General features: G+C 35.6%; 1 protein-coding gene across 1 annotated transcript in view; it reads right to left on the bottom strand.

Annotated features, from left to right (window-relative positions):
• Positions 1–506: 506 nt before the first annotated feature.
• The window catches only part of NUFIP2 (nuclear FMR1 interacting protein 2), a 30,409-nt gene continuing 8,509 nt past the window's right edge, over positions 507–22,406 (bottom strand). Inside the window, exons 3-4 of the mRNA XM_041724576.1 lie at positions 11,296–11,328; positions 507–9,078 (exon numbers count right to left, since the gene is read on the bottom strand). Coding sequence (XP_041580510.1) covers positions 9,026–9,078; positions 11,296–11,328 — 86 coding nt within the window. The 3' untranslated portion in view covers positions 507–9,025. The remainder of the gene's footprint in view (positions 9,079–11,295; positions 11,329–22,406) is intronic.

Genomic DNA, 22,406 nt, shown 5'->3' with positions numbered 1-22,406 from the left:
CCTTAACTCAAAGAACATAAAAGCATATGAAATGTATCAGTCTATATAGTGGCAAACAAACACACTTATGGTAAATGTTTTTACATCCCTTCCCCACATTCCCTACTCTAACATGTTGATGTTAGCACTGATTTTTTTCAACTTGTGACAAATCAATGCTATACAAACTTAGGGAGTTTCTCAAATATGCATTGCCATGTATTTCAACATAAAGTCACAAATTCAGAATCTTGGCAACTTAGATCTAGTTGCTTAACTGCTTAGTTTAATTTTGGCTTCCTATTCCAATTGAAGAACATTAAGGATCAATGGGCATTAAGGAATAGGATAGCTGTTCTCACAGGTCATTTTAAAATAAATATGCCAATTCTAAGCATCTGTATGATTTGTTTTAAATCAATGACATATGACCATGGTACACTTAAGACTTAATTTGTACATCCCACAATCTTAGTTTTCAGTATATATTTTTTAAAAGCACACAAAAGATAACACAAACACCTCAGAAACTTTAAAATTTTTTATTCAACAATGTACACTTATTGTCTCTTAATTTGATCTACAAATTTCTCAAGGTTTTTTTCCTGATAAAATAAGTAAATCTGGGTATGGATGTTGAGTGTTTGTAATTTATATTTTTAAAACACTGAACATGGAGTAAGACATCAATAAAGGAAGATCATCATGTAACTGACACTTCCTCAGAATCCATGACATCAGAAACAGCTATGGCAAATACCTAAGCAATTAGCAAAAGGGTAAATTTCTGGCCACTGTTCTTTTATCTAGAAAAGGCCTATCTTTTTGACTGGGCAAAAAAAAAACACTGAAAAAAAAATTTAGTTGGGAGAGGGAAAGAAAAATATCCTTCAACATAATTGTAGTCCAATTATCCTTTCCCGCAGATCGAGAAGAGGTAACTCAGCTCCTAAGTGTTGATGCACACAAGACACAGAAATTACTTTGCTCCTTCAATGTTTGTTCTAACACTGAACATAAGTGAACTACTGACAGACGCGGAGAAGTAGCCATGGCCAACTTAAGATGACGCTACTACTCTCCTGCATTTTTTACTTTTTAGGCCAGGCATGATGGGCTACCTTTGCAATCTTGACTACTAGATTTAGTTTTTGACCGTCACTTTCAGAAAGAAGGGTTTTTGCTGTTTTCAATCAATGAAAGTCAACAGAACATACATCAAAAGCACACTTGATGATAGAGAAGTAACCCTCTTCTACACATTGGAAAAAACTTACAAATCAGAAATATTTCTTTTAGATCTAGGAGCATGGGGAAAGTACCATTAATATTATCTTCTACTTAAACTTATTTAGCCTCTTCTCTAAAAGTCCTAAGTAGATTACAAAACAATCTTTTAAAAGATGACTTGACAAACCTGGCCAGTACATCTACACAATTGTTTAAGTACACATACATGTGAAGTAAAGCTATTTAGTACATGCAGACTGCAGCAATTTAACCAAATTCGCCCAATTTCTTCACTTTATTCTAATCCGCTTGGGCAACTTTTAAAAGATACACATTATCTTTAAAATAACCTGTGCTTTGATCTTTAAATAGATGAATGATTATAATCTCGTCATTCATTCAGTAAAACCAAACATATGCTAAAGCAATAAAGGGGAAAAGATTATCCTACCTTTAAACCAGGCTTAAAACACAGAATTGTCACAGAACTCCATGTGGCAAAGGTCCTTCCCTCATATCTGAGTTACCTCCCATTTCTATTTGATCAAATAAACCAAAGTTTCCACGAGGAAGTGAGAGCATCCAGAAGTTTGTAAAGCTGATAAAACTGCCCTGTTTCAAGAAAAGCCCTTTAATAGATACAAGTCCAGCTCTCATTTAAACTGAAGTTTATTAAAATAGGTGCCAGTTTTCCTCTCTTCTAGTTCTACTGATGAACTAGCCTAGAACTATTACTTTGAGCCATGTTTCTAAAGATGGTAAAGCTAAAAACAGCAAATAAGGATAGGTCACTTTTGGTAATGACACACAAATTAAATTTTCAAAACATGTGCATAGCTTTATTCATCTACTTAGATCTAACCTTTTCATGGAGCTTCAGCAAAATTCGAGTGTGCAAAATGCATTTCTAAAACGTAATGCAAGCAAAGCTTTTCACATTTACACTGGCAGGAAATACAAAGAAACTAACAAGTCACATTAGGGAGAGTTCAGATCTTTTTTTTTTTTCTTTTTTTAATGACAAGAATTGCACAGTTCATTATTTTTAGACAATTGTTGCAGACATAAATACTTAAGATTTTCTAAGCCAAGGTGCTTTAACAATATTTTTTTTAAGTTGGAAAGAGCCAGTAACTTGGGATCATAGCTCACATAGAATTCCAAATTAAAGTGGACTCCATTATCTCCCTAGATTTTGCAAACAATGCTTTTTATAACACTTTTTTTATAACACTAAAGGAGACAGCAAGCTGAAACTTTTTTCAAAGCACACAAGAAATGGTGTCATCACATTACTTGAAGAAGGTGCTGAGGGGGTAGGGTAAGGGAGCGAAGAATCCTCTTACTATTTCCCACTACAGAACAGCCACTAACAGATTAAGAACAAAAAAAGAAACAACAAAAAAAGTAAATTAAATCACTTCCCCAGTTTATAAAATAGTTCCAGTTTGTGACAAGACCTATAACTTTAAACAGAGAGCACCAGTTGGGCGATAGAATGAGCATTTCATACTGCATAAAAATTAGTGAGGTGGTAAGAACCGTCAACTATCCTAGGCATTACTACATGGCCTTTCCATACTTTTTTAATATACATGCAAGGCACATTGATATAAAAATAGATCTCTGGCCAACAAACATATTAAATAAGCAAATTAAAAATTTGGCTTGGCAATATTGGCAACATCAAAATATAACCAGATAGCTTTGGACCACGTATCTTTCTCATATTCCTCCACCCCATTTGGTGTTTTTTTCCTCCATTATTTTGGGTTCAGTCTCCTTCAAGTTTGGGTATGTGCTTGAGAAATGACTTCCTCTTGTCAAGTAGCATTCCTACTAAAGTTTATCTTTGTTAAGTAAAAATACACTAAAGAAGCAGAATAGTTGAGTTTTGATTGATTATACTAAATCTGACTGGCTCGGATGGCATTATTTCTCCTCTGTATACAAACAAGAAAGCCCCCAACTTATATAGTAGACAATTGTTTTCTTTCTAAAAGATAAATCAGCAACAAAATGATACTTCCTTTAAACCATTCTTCCAAAATCCTCTTTTTGAGGCAGAGAGAGGGAACAGAAACAAAACTAAGATTTAAAAGATTTTCAGTAGTAGAAGACATTTTAAGGCCAAAAAGTGTAATACTAACAATTTTTATTTTCATAAGTTACTGTCCTTCATAGGCCAATATCATAAATAGTTTATTTGTACTGATTCCCTCCTGAAGAAAAATTTTAAATTCATTCACTTTTGTTAGTGGCTGTGCTACCATAAAGGTATTCAAAGCAACTTATAAAGGTATGGTATATAGTAATGTAAAAAGTGCATCACATTCTTGATTTTCAGTTTCTCATAGCAGCAGCAGGATTAATCCAAGACAGAAAACAGTTGTATTTTCACTCTAAAAATTCCTAATGCAACAATTCCTAATGAAATGTATTCAAGATTATGAAAGGATCCTCCTCTATTGAGGATAAACGAAACAGACTTAATAGACAAACAGGCAAACTAAAGGCATTCATTCATATTTACATATTAAAACCATTTTTGTTAACACCAAATCTTTACATCTAGCAAAAGAAATGTTTAAGAATAAAAGACATTACTAAAGCAGTATCCATTTTTGGAGCCTTTATTTAGCACCTGAGGAAAAAAGGGTAAATGGAAAGCTATGTAATTTACCTCAAGTTGGTTTCTTGGTCTGTAGAATAAAACTTTGATATACAACGAAAGCGAAACTGAATTGGAAAATGTTTGTAGCTATTTTAATAAGGCTGTAGAAAAGGGATACTGCATTGGAATATGTTTGTAGCTATTTTAGTAAGGCTGTAGAAAAGGGATACTGCAGTATTATAAAATGGCTTTAGAACTCTGGACATAAGCAAAATTTTGTGGATAAATAGGGAAGTTTGAATCAGCAATCCCAACACACGTGAGGATGGCTGTTCCATAGGTTTCTATTAACTGCTATTGGACACTCCCAGTAATGCAAAAGCAACACACCATTCATGCTTCACTGGGTGTTTCTATTATGCAGACAACTTAAAATTCTATTTATTCTTAATGAGTAGCAAAACAGTGTGAAATTTAAAACTCAGTAAAGCAGTGCATTTGAGGGGAACCAATGATTTCATTCTTTAAACCAACCCAAGGTGGTCCTGGCTCTCACGCAGCCAAACAGATTTAGGTATATTTAAAAAGAAAGATTTTAAGATACTCAAAGCATAAGCCCATCTTTGTCACCATAAAATCCTGGTGCTCTGTTGATTAGCCACATTAATAAAAATAACATCAGTATTAAGAACTAAAGGTAACCTATGTATCTGTAAACTCAGAGCAGCTATTAAACATACTTCTAATCTTACCCTCTGCCCCTCCCCTTATTTAAATAAGTATTAATACTCTGGAGAGAAAAGATGAGCAAATTCTATCCTCTTTCAAAATGTAGCAGTTTGATTATGGGTAGGACTATTAAAGGACACTGCCCAATCAGAATCTAATTCAACTAGTACACCATCAACAGATGTGATCATAAAAATTGTCCATAATATGTCCTACTATATATAGTCTTTTGCAGTTAGCATAGGTATACAAGGATCATGTGTTGAGGATATAGCCAGTGGCATAACTATACTCCTAATCCTTGGAAATGGGACTTTTACATTTACTTCTCTGAAGAAAGCCTTGACAGAATGACTTCCTCCTTACTTACAACTTTAAATCAAAGTCCTCTTCCAGTTTTCCTTGCCTGTGGCCATTGGGTAGGACATAAAATTTCACACTAAATGGCTTTTTGTGTTTAAAAGTTTTCAGAAGATAAACCATTAGATGCCTCCAATTGGGTTAGCAACAAGACTAACAACCAAGTATGAAACTACTGCTGCTATGTAATGTTTTGTAAAGAAACACATTTTGTGTTGTGGACAATACTAATGAGATTTGCTGTATTTCCCTAGAAACTTATTTGAAAAACCAATGCAGCACTTTTTTTTCCTTTATCAAGTTTTTGCAATTTTCAATGACTAGGTAAGCAGATGATTAAGGAGAACAGCAAAATTCTAAAATGGAGATAATTTCTCCAGCCATTTATTCCAAGAAAAAACAAACTGGCACTAACAAATTCCTAATTATTGTCTAACCCCTCCCAGAAAGGAGGAGGAAGGGCTAACTACAGATGCTGTATATATATTTTATGTGAAAGTTCATTTCTAAGAAAGTCAGAGGAAAGGCTATGCAATTAACTTCAGTTCAGCAAGGTGGGGGTGAATAAAGAGAAAGATAAATACACCCTGTCTTTTGTGGGGAAGGGGGAATTATTCAAGACATCTACAAGAAGAGTGGTATGTGACACAGAAGCCTACAATCAAGACAGATTTAAAAAGAAATCTTCACCCATAATTAGTATCTTCATAGCTATTAAAAAAATAGGTCATGATTTCATTCTTAGTGCCATTTTTCAAATACTACCCTTTTAAGGATTAAAACCACCTGACTTTTATTCTGTGTAATGAAAACAAATGGCACAAAATAAATACAAGTTCATTCTCTGAATACTAAGTCTTACACACATTCATTTACTAATTTTTACTATCTCCCTCTGTCCCTCACACACACACACCACACACACACACGCACACATACACACAGACACTCCTTTTTCAGTCTTTATAATGGAGGGATGTTAAAAATCCCCTCTAGACTGTATTTGGTTTATGCTACAGTACTAATACTCTGAGTTGAAGAAAAATTCTTTATACCAAACAATAACACATTAATGTTATTTAAATGTGCTAAATTAATCACAGCTGAAGTTTGTTTAGAAGCTTACACAAAAATAATCAGAAAACAGATCAACTCTTAAGATTTTTTTTAATAAGTGCTCTGTAAGGAATTGTGTGAGGACCTAAGGAGAAAGATTGCGACAAGTAGAGTTAAGTGTTACCAAACAGCATAAAGGAGATTTGTCCCAAAGTCCTGCTTGTACCTAGGCAATTAAGTCCATTAACCCAATGCCCAAAAATACTGATGAATAATATGATGGGGCACTAGGGTTCCCAGAAAGACATTCCTAACTATATACCTCTAACCATATAATCAAGGAAATTTCAGTGGAGAAAATCAAGGTGAAATGTTGCATTGTTTCATTTAGAAGTGAACTCTCAAAAACCTTTGGACAAACAGGTAAGGGATACATTCTCTTTTTGGCTTCTCTAAACATGGAGGCCTGAGGGATATGGAAGGGAAGTAGGAAAAACATATTTCTAAAGATATTTTTTAAGTGTTGCTTCTAAATTAAAAAGCCCAATTAGATGGGGGCTGGGGTTTTTTTCCTTTTTAAATTTATATTCATTCAACCTCTATGTCACAAACCCAGAAAGTTTCTTGTGAGTTGTGAGACAGAAGAGCTTTTAAATTCCAGGCAAGCAAAATGGACGTTTAAAAAAAAAGAAGGGGAGGAGGTGAGGGGGAAATCTGGCCCTAAGGCGACAAGTGGTTACACAAGGCAATTGAACACACAGCAGAACTTTAAAACCTATAAAACAAACTGGAGCCTTTTTTGTCCTTTAATCAACCTTATATCTTTTTTTTTTTAACTTTTTGAAAATTTTTATTAAAAAAAAAAAAAAACACAAAAACACAGACTTCTTTCACTTCAGTATGTGGTATGTTGCATTTTCCAGTTTGTTCAATGCTTTAAAGCTCAAGGATGCCTCTGCTTTCAATTGTACATGGGCCTGAAGCATCCTAGCTTTTGGCAAGCAGGCAGGAGACTCAACAAAAATCAAAATAGGAACAAGGCAGACTAAATGCAGGGCACATCTGTAAACATATTATACATTTGAAAATTACAATATCAGTAAAAGTGATACAGTTTACAGGTGAAATGAAACTATCTGGAACTGGCCTACCACAAGTTTCTGAACCTGGACTGATACAATAAGTTATTATATATATATATATTATGTATAAAAAGTTTTGTTTACATCAAATGGAATTGGCAATCCATGCTTATACTTTTAAAATCTAAGCAGGGCAGAAATCCAGACTGAAGATATTTTCTCTACTCTATGTGGAGTCCAACAGCTTCTTTCACAAACTACATGTTAAAAGTCTCAAATAATCAACAAAACAAGAAAACTCATCCATACTACAGTCACTCAAAATTGGACATTTCTTAAGCAAAGGGTTTGAGCAGAAGTAGGTACCCTCTCCTCCAAACACCCCAAGGGATCCAGTCTACTTTTATTAGAAGACTACACCTCTCTATATAAATGCCCTGCTATTTTAACCTGTATTTGACATACATGGATATACTAATTTCTGTGTGTGTGTGTGTGTGTGTGTGTGAGAGAGAGAGAGAGAGAGAGAGAGAGAGAGATGTGATGGGATGTTATGTCAGGCCAGAGAACTTGTTTTTATGCCACTAACATCACTCAATCTTAAACTGGACCCTTAATTTCTGCACACACACAAGAAAATTTATTTTAGCATGCTATATACAAGCTGCAGTGCAACAGGATGGCAATGTGATGATAAGACAGGGCTAATGCTCCTCTCTGCCCAAAAGAAAATTTCTAGAATTTCACATTATTTTCCTTAAAAAACCCATTTTGCTCTAGTAATAAAATATATTTATTAAGATATAATTAGAAGCTAATAAGCTCAGAAGTATAGTTTGCATGAAAACACACCTTCTATAGGTAGGGTTTATTACCTCCTCCTCACTGGCTAAAAACATGAAAAATTTTATAATTTTCATGGAAATTTTTCTTCCCCTTTTAGAATTTTCTGAAAACTAAAAGAATTTACAGAAAGGTACAGAAGTTTCTTTTTAGATGTTCAATGAAAAACAAGGAAAACAGCACATTTAGTGTTAGTGACAGAGAGCAAGTCTGGAGCACCTACAGTTGAAAAGCAGAATATATTTTTGCTCCCACTTATACAATTACATTAAAATATGGGCAAAGGAATATTTTTTTCATATTAAATATCTAAAGCCAATTGTTTGTTCTGTAACTTTTCTTCAAATGACACTCATGGATTCTTCACTTGTTAAAGTCCATGTAACCAAAGCCAAGTGAACTATGTACCATCAACTATTCCAGAATTATAGAACTTCAATGCCCTCCCCTAAGCCCACCCCACAAAAAATAAAAGGAAAAGAAAGAAAGAATTTCCCCGACACCCCACAGAGGCTGCTTAACTCCTGGCAAGACATGCAAATCATATTCGCTAAAAAAATACACCCCTGCAAACTTCAAGGCATTTATCCAGCATTCTCGCAGGGCTCAAAGTATAACCAAAAGATCAAGGGAGGAGTGGGGGAAAAATGTTGAATCATTCTGGGTTCCCCGTGATTAGTGTATCACTTTAGTCACAGAACAAGATACTGATCTTTTAAAAGTGGATTTGCCTTTCCAGTGGGTCATTTCTTGCCCAAGTTGATGACAGCAGGAACTTTAGAACCACGCTTGTTAATAAGTCTGTATTCATTAATCACTTGCATTCACACTTAAAAACAAAAATTAACAAAAGAAAAAAGAAAAAAAAAAACTATTCAGTACCGGAGATTAAATAACCATGTGTAGTCTCTTGAAATAAATTTGATTCCTTAAGAAGTCTAATTACTTTCAGTTGCCTTTTTTTAAATAACTATATATATATATGTATATATATATATTTGTATATATTATCCTGTGATTCTACTTATGGTTCCTCTGCTGCGTTGAAGATCTAGGAGCATAAAAGCCTTGTGTCCCCCATGAACGGTGGCTCTAATGCTGCAGAAAGGTTACAAATAGGCAGTCTGGTCCTTCATTGATCTGGACTATCCATGGCTTCATTGTAAGTGATTATCCTCTTGGGATCTGGGGAGAAGGTTAAAAAATACATAAATAAAACTGAGATCTGGAATGCCAAAATGCCCATATTCCAAATAACAAATCTCAAATAACCATCATCATTTTAGCTGCCTCCTTTTATATAAACACAAATTAAAGACCACTTCTTTGGGGTGCCTGGGTGGCTCAGTTAGTTAAGTGTCAGGTTCTACCTAATTCAATTTTGTCTCAGGTCATGTCAGGGTTGAAATCAAGCCCTGCATTGGGCTCCATGTTGGGCTCTGTATGGGGTATGAAGCATGCTTAGGATTCTCTCTCTTCCTCTGTCCGCTACCCCTAAAAAATTAAAAAATAAAGACTTCTTTGTATTAATACATATATGATCTACTTTTCCACAACCCAATAGTTTGACATCCAAAAGGATTTCCAGAAAAGGGTTCTCTAGCCAGTGAGGGCTTCAACTCCTATGGATTAGAAAGGGGTTGAGTTCAGTGGACAAGTGACAAGGGTTTGTGTTTCTCCCAATTATAAAAGCCTTATTAAATTGTCAATAATTCAATACTAAAACAAATACTTGGATTTTTTTTTGTTCTTTTCAATAAAATGAAGTCAAAATTTAATTTAACCTGTGTGGAATGTCTAGTAAGGAACTGTTCAAGTAACATCTAGCACCAAACACTTCAGGTTAAGTTTGGCCAGAAATATCAGTTCAGTCCTAATCATGACATATTTCTTCCTTCCTCCAAATTTCCCATAGCACCACCAGTCTGTCTTCTCAGCAACATGTATAAAGATTCCAATGTTACTCTAAATTCCAATTATTTAGCTATATGCTTCCTTCTTCAAGAGAGGCAGTAATTTTATTATGTACCATTTCCACCTATCATAAGAACTTAAAAAAGCACATGCTTTTAATAAAAAATAGGAAACTAATAAAACTTGTCACTTAATGGAAAAGTATAAAGGCCTAAAAATAGTAATAAAGATCTCAAGCTCACCTCTGCCTGAGTCAATCTAATTTAGTGCAGAGATAATATCCTTTCTAGGACTACAACAGCCACCCTCTAACAACCTGCTATGAAGATAATGCTCATTCTTAATAGTTAATAACCATTTTACAGTAAATATAGGGATGTCTACTTTTGCAGATATTATTTTCTAGTCTACCTTTTTTTCATTTTCCTTTGAATAAGGCACACAGAAAGAAACTCAAAATAAGATCTTGCTAGTTACCTTCAGACCACAGCTGTGTTGGACAAGTAAGACCTGCCCTAAGTACAAGGGAGATGGAAGGAGGAGCAATGCTGGGAAATCAGGGAAACCTTTTTTTTTTTTTTTTTAAGATTTTATTTTTTAAGTAATCTCTATACCCTATGTGGGGCTCTAATTCACAACCCTGAGATCAAGAGTCTCCTGTTCTTCCAAGTGAGCCAGCCAGGCACCCCCAAAGAAACCTACATTTAATTTTGCCACTTGCTAGCTACACAGTGACCTCTCTCACTTGTATTAGCTAGCAAAGTGGATGGAAATGGATGCAATTCAGTCAAGATTCTAAAAGCCCAATTCTATTAGTGACTAGTTCTTGAGACTGACATTTAACTTTATTTCGGGTATTCCACAGCTACTGCATTTTAATATATTTGGAAAAGCACACAATAATTAGGATAAGCAATTTAAATTTTTTGAAAATTCTTAACAATTCAGATGTGGATCATTCAGTCCCTCTGCCTTCCTACTATTCACATCTTATACGTGGTTCGTGAAGGAAGCTACTTTGCTCTTCTTTAGATTTTTAACCATCTATTACTTTGAAGCACAAATGAGGCTAGCCTAAAACAGCTAATAATAGAAAAAAAAAAAAAACAGCTAATATTTTTCTCAACTATTTCAGTTCAGGCTACCACTTGTCTACCACAAATACAGATAAAGACTGACTATAAGTGGAAACATTTATGCTGGTTTCCTATATTAAAAGTATTTATGTTCTGTCTTACTTTCATCTCAGAGGGGAAAAAATTCATGTTCTTCACCTAGCAGGTGAAGACTATTTTCATATACTCTTTTCACTTACAGTGTTATTCCATCCTTAGCAATCCTAGTATAGCAGCCATGTCTTTTAACTGCATTTATTAAATAATTCAAAATACAAAGCCTAGTCACTTAGTGAAATAACACTAGATTATTCCCACCCAAACATACACTAGTCATTAGTACTAACATTTTAGGGAACCTAACCATTCTTACCTTGCTTCTGCAAATTCCAAACAGATTCCATTTCTGCAAAGGAAAAAAAATAATTATTTTATATGCTAAGTTTTACAGAGCAAAATTTAAAGCTACACTTTTCACTTTAAACCTAAAAAAAAATCGGGCAGGCCCGGTGGCTCAGCGGTTTAGCACTGCCTTCAGCCCAGGGCCTGATCCTGGAGACCCGGAATCGAGTCCCATGTCGGGCTCCCTGCATGGGGCCTGCTTCTCCCTCGGCCTGTGTCTCTGTACCTCTTTCTCTGTCTCTCGTGAATAAATAAATAAAACCTTAAAAAAAAAAAAAAAAAAGAAAAGAAAAACCTAAAAAATCTAGACTGGTTATTGCTGGCCTGAAGGTAGGGTTGAAATAGCACAGTTCTACTAAATCTTAGATAAAGATTGAGTGGTGACTCTTAATTAATCTCTTGGAATTCTTAAGAAATGTCTTTCAGATTGCCTTAAATTGGTTATACAAAGTCAATTATTATCTGAAATCAAACTACCAGGAGAGCAATTCTGTCTATTAAAATAGCAAAGATATGCTGAAGCCTGCTATAGATTAAATATTTCTTGTAACAGCTCATTGTTATTAAAAACATGTTAATAGTATTTTTTGGCAACCCATCATAACCCATGGGTTATAACCCTAAATTTTCTGAATGAAGCATTCAAATTTGATTAAGCATGATGCTTAAAATGCCTTATTAAAATTTTACTTAACTCTTTGCTATAGGCAAGTGGTTCTGTTCTTCAAACTACACCTACTCTTTATTTTTAACCCATAAGGTCAAAATGCCAATCCATACCCATTTATTAGTAAACACGATTCTCATTTGCTCCAACTCCATTCAAATGTGATCCTAATGTGCTTACTTTGATATCTTACAGTAAAGAAAATATGTGCAAGACCAAACTATAGTGACATACAGAGAAAAGGCAAAAAAAATTCTATCTGGAAGCATTCCAGAAAGCTGTACAGAGGGCTTATCTGAAGGTTTGATGAATAAGACAGTAGATGACCACCATACCACAAGAACCAAAGAACAGGAAATAGGAACTACAATACCTTGAAAGGAAATACTCCACTAGGTTTACAATGTAAACAAAGACTACACAGTAACAGGAATGAACTATAACTAGGACTGAGAGTAAGTGCTCTTCCCATGACCATCCAACTGCCATTCTGAAAAGACAAAAAAGTACCTTTATTCTGTTTAACTGGATTTTGTGTAACTGTATTTCATACAGTTTACCAGCAGCTAATTCTAATTAAAAAATAAAACTAGGGATCCCTGGGTGGCGCAGCGGTTTGGCGCCTGCCTTTGGCCCAGGGCGCGATCCTGGAGACCCGGGATCGAATCCCACGTCGGGCTCCCGGTGCATGGAGCCTGCTTATCCCTCTGCCTGTGTCTCTGCCTCTCTCTCTCTCTCTCTCTGTGACTATCATAAATAAATAAAACTAAAAATAAAATAAAATAAAATAAAATAAAATAAAATAAAATAAAATAAAATAAAATAAAATAAAATAAAATAAAATAAAATAAATAAAACTAGAGCTCATGAAGATAGGATATATCTGGACGTGGGTTACAGTTAGAGTACAACATAATCTCTCCCTAGGCCTAATAGTATATAAATCTCAAATTATTACTTTATGGGAGGTAGAGAATGGTAGGTAGATCACATTCTCCCTACTCTCCTCTATTTCCAACAAATTCACTCCTAAAAGTGACGTCTGGGTGGCTCAGTGGTTTGAGCATCTGCCTTTGGCTCAGGGCATGATCCAGGGGTCGAATCCCACATCAGGCTCCCTACACGGAGCCTGCTTCTCTCTCTGCCTCTCACTATGTCTCTCATGAAAAATAAATAAAATCTTAAAAAAGAATAATTCACTCCTAAAAAACTTTTAAGTTTTGAAAATTTATCAGATTTGGACGTTTGGAACAATAAATAGGTTAATTATTCAAAATAATCAAAGTAATTATCCAGATAAAATTGCATTCAAGTTAGCACAACAATTGCCTGATTAAACAAAGACTGAGAAATAATATACTAGCTGTCACTTGGTCTAAGAACTTAGATCCCATAGGATGCCACCTATGGGCTTTAAATCACTGGATACCCAAAGAATGGCAGGAAAACCCATCTCCTAGGTCTAAGCAGGGGAGAGAATTGTGATCAATCTAATCTGGGAAAAAGAATATATATCGGGAAGGCTATTCTACCCATGACACTCGTATCTATCACTCTAATATAATTTCTAATTCTATTAGTTTCAGACAATTAGAAATAGTTGAAATGGTCATTAGAGCTGTTATCCTACACATGTCTGTACCTCAGAATGGCTTATGTGAAGAAGTCCAAAGGTAAGGCTTTCCTTAGTTGAACTGACTTCAAAAATTTTAATCCAAAAAATAAAAATTAAAAAAAAAAAAAAAAAAAAGGGATCCCTGGGTGGCGCAGCGGTTTGGCGCCTGCCTTTGGCCCAGGGCGCGATCCTGGAGACCCGGGATCGAATCCCACATCGGGCTCCCGGTGCATGGAGCCCGCTTCTCCCTCTGCCTGTGTCTCTGCCTCTCTCTCTCTCTCTGTGACTATCATAAATAAATAAAAAAGAAAAAAAAAATAAAAATTAAAAAAAAATTTTAATCCAACATTTTTTTCTTTTAGCGAAGTACAGAACTCACATTTTGCAACAAATAAATTCCTGAAGTCTGTATTACTTGATGCCCCATTATTGTTAAGTCTACTTAATGTAAAGATAAATGTATATTTAGTTGTATGTTGAGAAAAACAAAACTTTTAATTTTGGCCCATTGATGCTATAACATTGCCTTTTGTTGTCCCCCACAAACTGTTGTCAACCTGCCTCTTTCCCCTCCCTTTTTGGCAGGAGAGACAGGAGGACTATACTGAAGAGTCACTGTAAAAACTATAGTACTTTAAAAGCAAATAAACACATTTTAAAGACAAAAGTAACTATTTGCAACCACTCAGTGTCCTTTCCCTAGCTTAATCCAGAACATTCAGCTTTAGGTTTTAAACACAAAGATTTTAAATGATTTCTGGTAACAAAGTTTTATTACACTCAAATAAGGGCTCTGGAGTAGTAAATTTGATTATGTTTTTTGAGGAGGGGAAAGGGATGTAGGACCTGGCTAAAAAATTAGCCAACTTCTAGCCAAGAAATGAATCAGCATGATCTGAAGTGCTGAAAAGAAAAATGAATGCAACTCTCATTCCAGTTGTTTAACATTAAATACTTCTGTTACTAGTAAAAACCTGATGTCTTTTTTTTAAAGATTTTATTTATTTATTCATGAGAGACTCAGAGAAAGAAGCACAGACACAGGCAGAGGGAGAAGCAGGCTCCATTCAGGGAGCCCGACGTGGGACTCGATCCCGGGTCTCCAGGATCACACCCTCGGCTGAAGGCAGCGCTAAACCGCTGAGCCACCCGGGTTGCCCAACAACCTGATGCCCTTGATTAGAATTCCAAGTTACTTTGAAACTCAACTGAAGATCAGAAAGGGAAAATAAGTATTGTTTGGATGATTACATGCTATGCCTAAACAATCATAAGACTAAAAAGAAGCTACTGATAGAGAATATAGAAGAAATTAGCCCTCTTTTAAGTTCCAGAAGTCTCCATCAAGATTCTAAATACAAAACCAGTTACTTTGTGTAATTGTTTTAACTACACAAGAGAAGCAGAACAAAATAAGGCACATTCAACTATACAAACTCAAAATATAGTAATTGATCTTTCTACTTTTAATACTGCCCTTGCCCCCCACCACAAGGTCTTTTACTTCCAGTTCTTTTTAGAGTTGGATCCCAGCACCCGATTACTCAATCAAGTAGTTATTGAGAAATGGCCACAGGACCAAATTTGCTAACATAAGTGAAGGTTTCTGCTTTTAAAATATACCAGAGTTAAAAAAAAAAAAAAAAAAAAAGAAAGCAAGCAAGCATACATACACCAGAGTAGGCAATTGTTAAAATTCTGTAATTTAAAAAAAAAAAAAAAAAAAAAAAAAAATTCTGTAATTTAGACTGCCACCACCCAAATTTTAAAATATAAAAAATTTCAAATAGTTATGGCACCTCATCAGTAAATAAAATTTAACATTCAATTTTCTAAAGGAGACTTCCTATGTAGCTCCCTTTCACAATGCTCCCTGTAGATGTCCAATTACCTACAAGATCTAAATTCCAAGTGGATTAAAAACTACTATTTAGGGGTGCTGGGGTGGCTCCCCAGCATGATCTCCAGGTCCAGGGATGGAGCCCAGAGTTAGGGTTCCTGCTCAGTGAGGAATCTGCTTCTCCCTCCCCCTGTTCATGCACACACCCCTGCAACCCCGTCCTCAAATAAAGTCTTAAAAAAAAAAAAAGTACTAGTCAGGGGCTAGAGATACAGATGTGAAACCAGAAAGGCTCTGCTTCTGCAAGCTTAGTAGAGGAAACAGCTTTTCTAGATAGAAGCATCAGCATGAACAAAGCTTGGTGCTATTAAAGTATGAGGTATGATAAGCAGAGGTTGATAAACTGTTATCTACCCATTGCCTGTTTTTACAAATCAAGTTTTCTTTGAACAGAGCCATACCCATTTTCTATTATTACCCTTAGCTGTTTTTGTGTATAAAGCAGAATCAAGTAACTAGAATTGCAAGGAGAGACCAACCCTATGGCTCACAAACCCTAAAATATTTACTATCTGGGCATTCATATGAAAAGTTTACTGCCCTATGCTTTGGTGGTCACAATTAATTTATTAAGGCTGGATGTCACTAAGACAAAAAGATTTAGACGAAGCATACTATTCAGGAACAGAGCTAAAAGTCACCAAGAAGGAAAGATCTACACAAAGATAAATGCTACTCTGCTATTCGGAGGACAGCACAAAGGCGCAAAGTTTACTATTTAAATCAAATAGGTAAAGGGGAGTAACTGAAAATATCTGAGATTATTGTACTCAATGTTAGTAATGATTGAGGTAACTGAAGAGTATGGATGAAGTGATAATATAGTAGTCTCCTCCCCCCTTATCTTCAGTAGATAGGTTCTAACACCCACCCACATACAGTGGATGCCTACAACTACAAATAGTACCAAACCCTACATATACTTCTCCCTATACATACATGCCTATGATAAGGCTTAATTTATAAATTAGGCACAGTAAGAGATTAACAATAAAATAGAACCATTATAACAGTGTAAAAAAAAGTTAATTTGAGTGTGGTATCTCTCAAATATCTTAATTATACTGTACTTACCATTCTTCTTGTGAGGAGATGAAAAAATGCCCACACGATGAGATGATGGGAGATGAATGACAATAGGCAGTGACATAGAGTTAGGCTACTACTGACCTTCTGACAATTCAAAAGGATCATCTGCTTCCAGACTGCAGCTAACCGCGGATGTATGTATTTCAGGCAACTGAAACCACGGAAAGCAAAACCACGGAAAAGGTAGGACTACTATACAGAGAAAGAGCCCAGTAAATGTTACTGCAAAAGTGAAGAAATTAGGACAGTTGTATTACAGATAGAAAGGAAAACTGAGTATGTTAGAGATAGGATCCATAACCTAACAATTAGGGTTTGGGAAAAAAGTGAATTCAGTTTTATATCTGAAGAATTAGAGTAGTGATATTGAATATACAAAAAAAAAAAGGAAAAAAAGGAAAAAAAAGGGCAAGAAAGGGAGTAGTCAAGAAAATGCAAATTAGAGAATATAGGGAGGGAGCATTCAATTACTGCAATTCTTACAGTTAAGACATTTTAAACTTTCTAGTCACCCTTTTTCTCCACCCAGATGTCACTGCCTGGTTCAAGCAGTGGTACCTTACAAACATTTCTGCAGTGTAATCTTTTAACAGGCCTCTCTTGCCCTTAATTAGGCCTCACTTTCTACCTTCTACACCATAGCTATCATTCTCTTCCCCTATAAATAAAAGCCTGAAAGGGACCAAAACATTTCAGTAGATTCTCACTGTCTAAAGGGAGACTAGATCTGTTTATCTTGTATAACACGTCTAGCATTTGACACAGCTGTTTATCAAAAATAAATTAGATGACTAAATTAAAGATTATTTTAACTTGCACCACTCACCTTCCTTGAATCACTTTGAATGACTAGCATGTTCAAATACTATTCCATTTCCTCCACCCAAAATAGTTAGGACTTTCCTTGTACAACAAATAAGCCAATTTCCACTTCTCTTTTGAATCCTGACTAGCCTTCCCTGAGTGGCCCCCACCTCTCACTTATGGGTTTCTCTATGTTCCAAATGCATTTCATACATTTTTCTACAGAGCCATCACACTAGTCATATATTTCCTTTTATGTATGTTTCCCCGTTTCCCTATTAGACTGAATTCCTTAATGACACGAATCCTCTTTTCATCTGCTTATCACAATTGCTTTGCACAGAGCTTGGTGTAATACGTTAATATTTGAACAAAATACTACTCCTAAATCAGTCAGGAAGTAATAATATAACAAAGTAGTACTAAGCCCTTTTCAAATTGATATTCAACCCTTTTTGACCTGTAAAAACAGCAATTGCGTATGGTCCAACCAAAAATTCAGCATTTAATTCTTCAAAGAAAAAGACTAAAGCTAAGAGGGTTAAAACCAACTTGAAGCTCATTCTTTTTACTTTTAAAATTGAATACTGTCCCAGTTTAACATAACATTTAAGTGGAACCTGGGTGGCTCAGTTGGTTATGCATCTGAATCTTTTTAAAAAAATATTTTATTTACTTATTTATGAGAGACACAGAAAGAGGCAGAGACAGAGGCAGAGGGAGAAGCAGGCTCCCTGCGGGGAGCTGGATGTAGGACTCAATCTCAGGACCCCGGATCACGACCTGAGCTGAAGGCAGAGGCTCAACCACTTAGCCACCCAGGTGCCCCAAGCATCTGAATCTTGATTTTAGCTCAGGCCATGATCTCAGGGTTGTGAGATGGAGCCCTGATTTAGGATTCCTGCTGGGTGAGAAGCCTGCCTAAGATTCTCTCTCCCCTTCTCCACCCCACCACACGGCCCGCATTGTCTCTCTCTCAAAAAAATAACACTTAAAAAATTTTTTTTAGCATTTTAAAAAGCACGTTTCAGGGCACCTGTGTTGTTCAGTTGGTTGGGTGCCCAACTTGATTTCTTAGGTCATGATCTTGGGGTCAAAGGATTGAGCTCTGAGTCAGACTGTGTGATAAGAGTATCCTTGAGGGCAGCCTGGGTGGCGCAGCGGTTTGGCGCCTGCCTTTGGCCCAGGGCGCGATCCTGGAGACCCGGGATAGAGTCCCATGTCGGGCTTCTGGTGCATGGAGCCTGCTTCTCCCTCTGCCTGTGTCTCTGCCTCTCTCTCTCTCTCCCTGTGTGACTATCATAAATAAATAAAAAAAATTAAAATAAAATAAAATCTTAAGAAAAAAAAAAACACAAAACTGATGCCACATTAATCTACCTGAATGCAAGTCAGCAATACCAACTTAATTTTTAAAGCACTTTAGTACAATCTGATAGAATAAAACAAAGGTTGATACACTTATTTTATAAGGTAAGTGCTTAAAAATGACAAATGATTTTTTTTAGGTACACAGAAATTAGAAATAGAAGCATTAAAACTCCAGTCTTCTGTCAGTTTAAGTCACCTCCATTCCCCCAGCCCAGCTCCCTGATGCTCAATGCCTTCCAGACTAATCTGATGATCTGGCAGCAACTTACCTTCCTTCTCTTATGTCCTTTCACCACATCCAAAGCAGATCCCTTCCAATATTTACATTTACTCAGGATTTTCCAACTTATTATCTTCCTCTTCTTTGCATTTCCATTAAATCAAAAAATCTTCCCTATCCATCAAAACCCAGTTTAAATGCTGCTGCCTCCAGGAAAACACAGGCTGCATTAACTCTTCCCACCTTTACTCCATTAAAAATTCTTCCAGGGGGACCCCTGGGTGGCGCAGCGGTTTGGCGCCTGCCTTTGGCCCAGGGCGTGATCCTGGAGACCCGGGATCGAATCCCACGTCGGGCTCCCGGTGCATGGAGCCTGCTTCTCCCTCTGCCTGTGTCTCTGCCTCTCTCTCTCTCTCTCTCTCTCTCTCTGTGACTATCATAAACAAATAAAAATTAAAAAAAAAAAACTTAAAAAAAAATTCTTCCACTAAAATCCTCTATTTTGATCCATATGACCTTTAAAAAAAATCTTGCCTTATAAACTTGTGTATTGTTTTCTCCTCTACTTAATTAAGCTCTTCAAAGAAAAAGACACACCCTGCCAAAATCTTACATAACTAAGCAAAGTACTTTGCCTATATTATAAGGGAAAGGAAAACATACACTACACACACACGTATATTACTGCACAACTCTGGCAGAAAACAGAAAAGTAGGATTAAACTGAGGAAAGCTCTCTAAGACTCAAGAGTTCCTAATCCTAGCTGGCAATGAGAACCACTACATTTTTATCCGGAGTATAGTCCACATCTAGTGCCTCAAGTCATTTATGCTAATAACCTATAGAAGTAACACAGAAACAAATTCTTAAAGTTTCATACTATAGCCTAGTGTTCCCTCAAGGATATTTTTTACTAGGTAACTGTCATGTTGATCCACGTCAACCATCAAGAATTCTATCTTATTTTATTCATCCTCCCTTGCATCTCTACATACTGGGTAAAATTTACCATATTAAATTATTTTTTAATAAATACTCCAAAATATCAGCATTGAATACTTGATGAACTTCCGTGCAGTATTAGTTAGGCAAGATAAATCAACCTGGTTTAAATGAACCAAACACACAACTCACATCAACCTACCTTATTTTAACAGATTTGTCTTCAAATGACTTTTTGAATCAAATGACTTCAAATGACCATTTCAAAACCAAAGATTCACCTCAAAAAGTTGAGTGTAGTGTTACAAGCCTTTGAAAAGTAAATGCTTTAAAGGAGGCGACAGTTCTATGTCCTGGGTAGGTGCATTAAAAGCTATCACTCAAACATAACCAAAGCATCAACTAGCAAAATGTTAGGATACCTGGAATTTGCTTTTGAAATTCCTACCAAATAAAGTGTGAAGGTAGATAGGTTAAACAAGAATGAATACTTTCTAAATGTTCTGGCGGGACAATGGGTACACTGAGGTTCATTATAGGTTCCACTTTTGAGTATCAATTTTTTCATAGTTAATTTAAAAAGCTATTAAGGTAATAAATGCCCCTTAAGTGCCATTTGAGAGAAATAGAAAATAGGACTTACATCTCACCATAAATATTAATACTGCTATGTAATGGTACAATATTCCCCTAGATAATAAAAAGATTAACCCATTTCTTAAGAAAAATTAATAGCATAATATATATCAAAAGCTGAAAGAAAAATCCCAAGAACTAGATTTCCCACCAATCCCTTTTTTATGCCTCATAGTATCTTTATTTCCTATCGTCAAATGTACTGAATATTCAGATTTCCAAAGGATCTGCAGTATTTCTAAGGCTGCAAGTAATTAATGTTTAATCTAAAAAATGCACCATTCCTGCTCAACTGACACTAAGCACTCTCTTATCTACTATTTCCAAATAAAGTTGTTGAGGAGCTTACTTTTAAAGTAAGGAGGTATGCATAAAAACTTTTATTTCTGAGCCTAACTTTAACTCAGTAAGTGACTGCTTTTGAACATTTAAAGAGAAGACTTCACTAAAGGACCAAGAAAATACAAGTGCTCTTTTAAAGGATAGTCTAATAAGCCCAACTGATTATTACCTCCTTTAGAGTTTAAGACAACTCAAAAAAAAAAAAAAAAAGGCCAGCCTTCACTTATGAGAAAGTTCTTCAGATCTTGAAAAGGTTGTGATTCAAAACAAACTCACAGAAAAGAGAAATTAGTGACCTAATGAACCAATCCACATTTGGCAGGAATTCAAAGAACTTGCCACTTTGGGAACTAACTGAACTGAACATTAACCATTGTTAGGGGGGGAAAAAACAATCAATACCAATTAAATCTCAATAATACCCAACTACGAAACTCAAATTGATGCACTTTACTAAAGCAAATCTTTCAGTAATATCAGCAAAACTAAATATAACTGCATCCACGTAGGGGCATTTAGCTTATTTAAATACCACTAATTTCAGATCTAATTAGTGTCACTATAGGAAAAATGCATACAGAATACCTATAAATAAATAGGAGTTATTACTCCCATTTAAAAAGGCTTACAATTCTCCGTAATAAAAACATATAAAAACACCAGCCAACAACCACTTCATGGAACAACTTGTCCCAAACTTTTTTGCAGGTTGTGGAAGAACGTAACCAGATATTCCTTCAGGTTCCTAATTACCCATACAAAATATTCAGGTAAAGATTTTCCCAGTAGTGGTCTCTGGTGGGCAGATAGCACAGATAATATCACCAAAAACACCAACTCCCCCAGCAGAACTTAACTTATAATTAACTACAAGTCTTAAGAAAATAAGTAATTTTTTTTGTCCTAACTTTCCTAAAAACATCCACTTCTTAGTTAATTTATTTACTTCCCAACAGCAGTGCTGGAGAAAAAAAGTGCAGACAGGTAATTTTATCTGCCAGGATTTCTACTCCTAAACTCCCATAAGGTAATACTACTACTTACTACCATTTTCTAAAGGAAGAAAAATAGAAAAAAGACATCTGTTCATTTTACTAATGTCTTCCAGTTTGCAGATAAGGAAAGGTATGCAGAGGAGGCAATCTGCTTAAAAGTCACATAAATAGCTTTGTTATTCATCTCTGAGGCAGTGATCCTTCCAGGGAGAATATGGGAATTACCTCATCCCCACTATCTGATATGCTACCCCTTCCCAGCAGCTCCAAGTCACTGCCTAAATGAGCCAGTTAAAAATGGGAATATGCAGCATATCTGAGGTGTGTGTATGCATGCATGGGGTATAAATTTCTGTTAGGGGACTAGGGGAAGACCGAAGTGGAAGATGAAAAAAACCACCATTCTCAAAAGTACCGAGGTTATAAACATCATTCACTAAGACTCATTATTTGCTGTAGGGATTTAAATAAGTTTATACCATACAGTAAATTTTTCTTTA

Source organism: Vulpes lagopus, chromosome 12, assembly GCF_018345385.1.
Source record: "Vulpes lagopus strain Blue_001 chromosome 12, ASM1834538v1, whole genome shotgun sequence".
NCBI lineage: Eukaryota > Metazoa > Chordata > Mammalia > Carnivora > Canidae > Vulpes > Vulpes lagopus.
Note: the sequence above shows the minus strand (reverse complement) of the source record. Positions and strands in the feature narration are given on the sequence as shown.